The sequence below is a fragment of the Sitodiplosis mosellana genome, unplaced genomic scaffold (genome assembly GCF_009176505.1).
Source record: "Sitodiplosis mosellana isolate CC-2019 unplaced genomic scaffold, AAFC_SMos_1.0 Smas_scaffold_6166, whole genome shotgun sequence".
Lineage (NCBI taxonomy): Eukaryota > Metazoa > Arthropoda > Insecta > Diptera > Cecidomyiidae > Sitodiplosis > Sitodiplosis mosellana.
This window is the reverse complement of record NW_022601407.1, coordinates 4572514-4577654: the sequence shown is the minus strand read 5'-3', so window position 1 is coordinate 4577654 and position 5141 is coordinate 4572514. Positions and strand designations below refer to the sequence as shown.

Below are 5141 nucleotides of genomic sequence, written 5' to 3'. Positions count from 1 at the left end.
TGTGAGTGAAACCTTGAGCAAAAAACGTAATTCTTTTGTTTTATTTATCATTCGCAACCGAAGAATTGTGAGAGAAAAATGAATTAAAAAACAATAAACACATGTTCAGAAAAAATTGGAAGAATTTTGGAAATCCGCACTCGATGGGAACACTACAATGGAAATTCCATAATGGAATGAATACAGTTGCCTGGATGGAGATTATGTCGAATTTTCTTTTTGCTTTGAGACACATTTTTCCTTTTCATTTTTTCTTCTTCTAGAAGCATGGATTTGTTTTGTTTTTATTTCTTTTTCAAATTCAATTTGCACCACCTACAGTGCAATTATTTGTTTCGAATATTCTAGCTAATCAAATTTTGTTTTGCTTTGGTTTTTTTTTGTGTGTGTTTGTGTTTGCTTGTACTTTGCAAATTAATTGTGCAAATAAATTATCCGATGTTTGATTTTTTTAGTACTACATACAAGAGTTGATCGTGCGAAAACGATCGAACACGCGTAATATTATTCATTTAAAATCCAAAATGAATGTGTTGCGGATGATAAATCTAGTCGATTTATAGACGACTAAATCAATTGTTCTTAATTATTTTCACAGACAGGAATGATAGAACAAAGAAAAAAAAAATGCAAAATCTGTTGCCTCTTCAGTTCAGGTGAAACTCAATAGAGTTATGATTCTTGATAGTTGGCATGAGCTGAGCTTCAGTATTCGTTTGATTTTGGAATTATTTCAGAAAATGGAATTGGATCAGCTACGCCCTATTTGATTTGTGGTTTCAAAAAAATCAATCCAATGAAAGAAAGAATTGGAAAGGCAACGAATGGAAAAGAAACGAAAAGAAAAAAACATTTCCATTTCGGATGCCAAAAAATAATCAATTCACCAAGTTACAAATGGGAGAGGGAAAGTAACGCTGGCATTTAAGGGTGAATTGTAAGGAGAGAGGGTTTTATTTAGACACATTCGGCTTAAAAATGAGATAGATTTGGTGCGCAAATAGAAGTAGAAGTTGTAGAAAAGTGTACATGTTTCGTTTCACATATTAAATCTTTCGAGAGGCTCTCGGCGAGAGCAACATTTCATGGGAGCGTCTATTACTGTGAAAATGATCACATTGGGTTTTCTTTCTCATTGCCTATTGTAATTGCTGAATAAAAACTAATAAAAGAAATACAGATACAGTATATTTTTTGTGTGTTTTTTTTGTACAATTTAATTTATGAATATGTTCAGCTTTGTATTCCATAATCATTTTGTTGTTGTTGCTTAATGTAATCAGGAAAGAATTATTTTGACAAATTAAATGATGTTAATGTACGGTTTGTTTTTGTTTGTTTATTTTATACACTTTTCTCAGTGTTTGCGTTTAAAATTAAAATTATAAACATATTGCTACACTTCTATCGGACAATTTGATTGATTTGTGGTTAGAAACAAAACGAAAAAAATTCATGTATATTCTCCTTTTCCTTCGCTATCCTCTTCACTTCATGTTCGTTTCAACGAGAACTTGGGCAAATCAACTAAACATTCTCTAGAGTTTATTTTCTTGTTAATTTGTCTACTTAACCGTTTTTATGTCTCTCGCTCACTGTGTATTTTGTGTTTTAATATATCTATATATTTGTTCAAGTTCATGAGCCGATTGATATGACGTTCATGTTCATGGCAAAATGAATAAATATATATGTAAATAATTATTTCAATCAAATTAATGAGAAATGGCAAAATATCCCCCCCGAAATACTAAATCGCTTTTGAAAATTTGCAAAATAATGACATATGTTTGTTTTTTTTTCTTCTTCCTTTTTTTTGTTTGTACTTAATTTAAAATAAATAGAAAAAAAAGAAAAAAAATAATAAGAATTTCAAAAACAAAACGAAACAAAAAAAAAGTTGTAGTATTTAGTAATTCATGTACAAAATTGTACATCAAATGCAAACAAAAGTAAAATTTGTTTTTTGTTGTTGTTTGTTTGGTTTGTTTTTTTTTCTCTTCTCTTCAATAAATAATAACACTTACAATAATAACACAATATTTTTTGTTTATTTTTCGTGTTACAACACCAACATTATGTATTCATTGGGCAGGACCTATGTATATATATATGCATTTTCTTTTTGCTCTGTTATTTTTCTCTCCCTCTATCTCATTTTGTAAGCGCGTTCGGGGCGCAAAGCGTCAAGCTGTTGCAGCTATGCGACTGAAGTGACCTATAGACCTTCGCACATACACACACCAGGCCCCAATGCCTTTTTGTAATACTATTAATTTTTTTAATATTTTTTTTTAATTTATTTACTTTTTTTCATTGTATCATGTCATATAAGTTTTTTTTTTTGCTTTTTTTTCTTATTTTTTTGTTTCTCTCTTTCTTTCGCTCGTTCGTTCGCTCTCGCTTTATCTATCTGTTCAATTTTTCTCGCCCTCACGCACATGCACACAGCTTTCACTGGCTTCTAGCCGCAATATTTTTTTTTAATATATTTTTTTTCATTTTGGTTTTTCTTGTATTTTTTTTTGTTTTGTTTATCATTGTTAAACTACCTTGTCTCCTCAAACAAATTGCTTGTTTTTAATGCATTAGTTTTGATTGATTAAAATTATAGTGTAAACTCATGGGATTTTTTGGGGTTGATTTTTTTCTTCATTATTTTGTTTGTTTGTTTGAAATATTTGTGTGATTTGCACCCTTGGTTGTAACGGTTGATTTGAATTAATTTTTGTTGTTGTTACAAATGAGTTCATAAAGTTTATATGGTGTGTGTGTGTGTATTTTGAATGCTGCTGTTGATGCTGCTGCTGCTGCTGCGGCGGCGGCGGTTGGTTTGTTGTTTATTTGGTCTGTACGGGTTTTTGTTTGTTTGAAAAAATTAAAATTTTCTATACGATTAAATTCGGTGTGTGTAAAATACAAAACACAAAATCGATTTGTGGCTCGACGTTTTTTTCTTGTTATTTGTACGGTCCATTGATTTTTTTTTCTTCTTCTTCTTCTTCGCATGAAATATATGGCGTTGTATGTATTTGATGTTGCCGCCGATGAACACCATTTTTTTCCATTCATTTTTTTTCCCTATTTTCATCGGTCGCGTCCACGTTGTTCCAAATTTTCGCGCTTTTAGACATACACTCACGGTGATGTCATTATTTGTTGTTTTTTTTGTTTTAATCAGAAAAGTTGATTATGATAGAAATGGTTTGGAACACATGTACACACGATCGGTCGCGCTAGCCATTGTCTCATCTCAATTCATTTGTGCTGTGCATTTTTTTTTGCTGTTGTTGTTTGCTGCTGTTGTTTTTGTTTTCTTTGAATTGAAGTTATTTTATATGTTTACTTTATTTTTTTATTTCAATATTATTTACTTTGCTTTGATTTAATTTTTTACTATTTTAATCGAAAATAAAAGTATTAACCAATTTTGTTTGATTGTATTTTTTCCATTTTTTTTGTTCTAGTTTCCAATTTTTTGTTTACTTAGTTTTTTTCTCTCTTTTGCTCAGCTATGATTTGTTTTCATTTTTTTTTAATAATTGTATAAATAGAAATTATTATCGGACTTTGGATTTGATCAATATTTATCGGATGTCTGTGATGTTGTTTTTGCTGCCAAATATTTTGATGAGCTGTGTCTCGTAATCGCCAATGCTACGCTTCATTAAATCCATACATGGGCCAAGTAGTCGTTCGAATGCGTCAACATCCAAGACTGTGTGTGTGTGTGGAGTGTGGTTACGGTTCAAGGGTGGCCAAAAATGAAGGGAAAAAACAAATTAAAAATCAATGAAAAAAGTAGTCATACCAAGCAGCACGGCATCAAGCAAAATTTCTTGATTCGAAATGTTAAATTGGGGATTTTTCTTCAGTTTGTCACGTTTCTATAAGTTCTTTTTTCTTACAAAATTTGCAGAATTTCTTTTTTCGTTTGGAGTTTTTTTTTTTTTAGAAATTCTCCTTCGTTGTCAAATGAACGCGTGAGAATAAAAGACTGACGCTAGCAGGTTTTTCGCAAAAGCGGGATAAAAATCAGTTGCACGCAAAAGAGACATTTTAAAAGGTTGCACGCAAGAGATAAGTATATTGTTGTTGTACTCACGGCTTTAAAATTCAAAATGCGACAAAATAAAATGTTCCGTTTGCGTGTAACCTTTTGAAATGTCTCTTTTGCGTGCAACTGATTTTTATCCCGCTTTTGCGAAAAACCTGCTAGCGTCAGGCTTTTATTCTCACGCGTTCAAATATACATTTAATTTGAATTAAATCGTTCTTTTTGATGAAAATCAGAAGAAGAAAAACGCCAATGATTCAAAACATGTAAGATCGTTTGAATCAAATTGAACTTAATCATTTATACCAAGAGCGCCCATTTTCAGCAAAGAGTTAAAGCGATAAAATGACATTTCTTTATCTTTTATCTTTATTTATTGAACTGAATACTCACATGCAACTTTGACATCGGATGCTGCATATGCAGAAGCAGCACGTGGTCGATGTGTGACTAATGCCAATTCACCAAAGTATTGACCTTTGCTCAATACTGAAATTTCCACTTCTCCGGCATCTTGTTCGATGCGGATTGAAACACTTCCGTCTTCTATGAAATACATACCATCAGCGGCGTCACCTATTTGCATCACAATTTACAACACGAAACATTAGCATTTTGAAGAGTTTGACTTCGAGCATTTAATTGTAAAATATTTTTGCGGTTTAGATTTGATCATACCTTGTTTAATTATTCTATCACCTTTGCTGAATGATTTTGGTCCAAGTGCATCAGCCAAATTCATTCTTTCATAGTTCTGGAATGGAAATGCACCAAAAATTGGGGAATGTTTAGTAAAAGCTTTTCAAGCACAAAGTATTCGAGAAGAAAGTTTTTCATTTTTTGTTCTTCTTTTTTGTGTTTCCTCTTCTGTTACTCTCAACTTTTAAAATGGAAACGGAATTTATTGAAATTAAAAATTGTCGTCAAAACTTCTTTTTTTTTTGCACAGAAATTTAGTTCTGAAACTAAATTCATTTCTTTGGACCAAACATGTGTTTTAAGATTTCTGAGCATCTCAGCATTTCGTAAGGCACGGATATATCCGAGCATATCGACGACGCATACTGTATAATACAGTGGCGTG

The 5141-nt window shown here is 31.5% G+C and overlaps 1 protein-coding gene across 1 annotated transcript in view; it reads right to left on the bottom strand.

Moving 5' to 3' along the window:
- Positions 1-1190: 1190 nt before the first annotated feature.
- LOC129575115 (cAMP-dependent protein kinase type II regulatory subunit) overlaps positions 1191-5141 on the bottom strand; it is a 14745-nt gene continuing 10794 nt past the window's right edge. The window contains exons 4-6 of the mRNA XM_055458043.1: positions 4736-4811; positions 4451-4633; positions 1191-3718 (exon numbers count right to left, since the gene is read on the bottom strand). Of these exons, the coding sequence (XP_055314018.1) occupies positions 3588-3718; positions 4451-4633; positions 4736-4811 (390 nt within the window). The 3' untranslated portion in view covers positions 1191-3587. The remainder of the gene's footprint in view (positions 3719-4450; positions 4634-4735; positions 4812-5141) is intronic.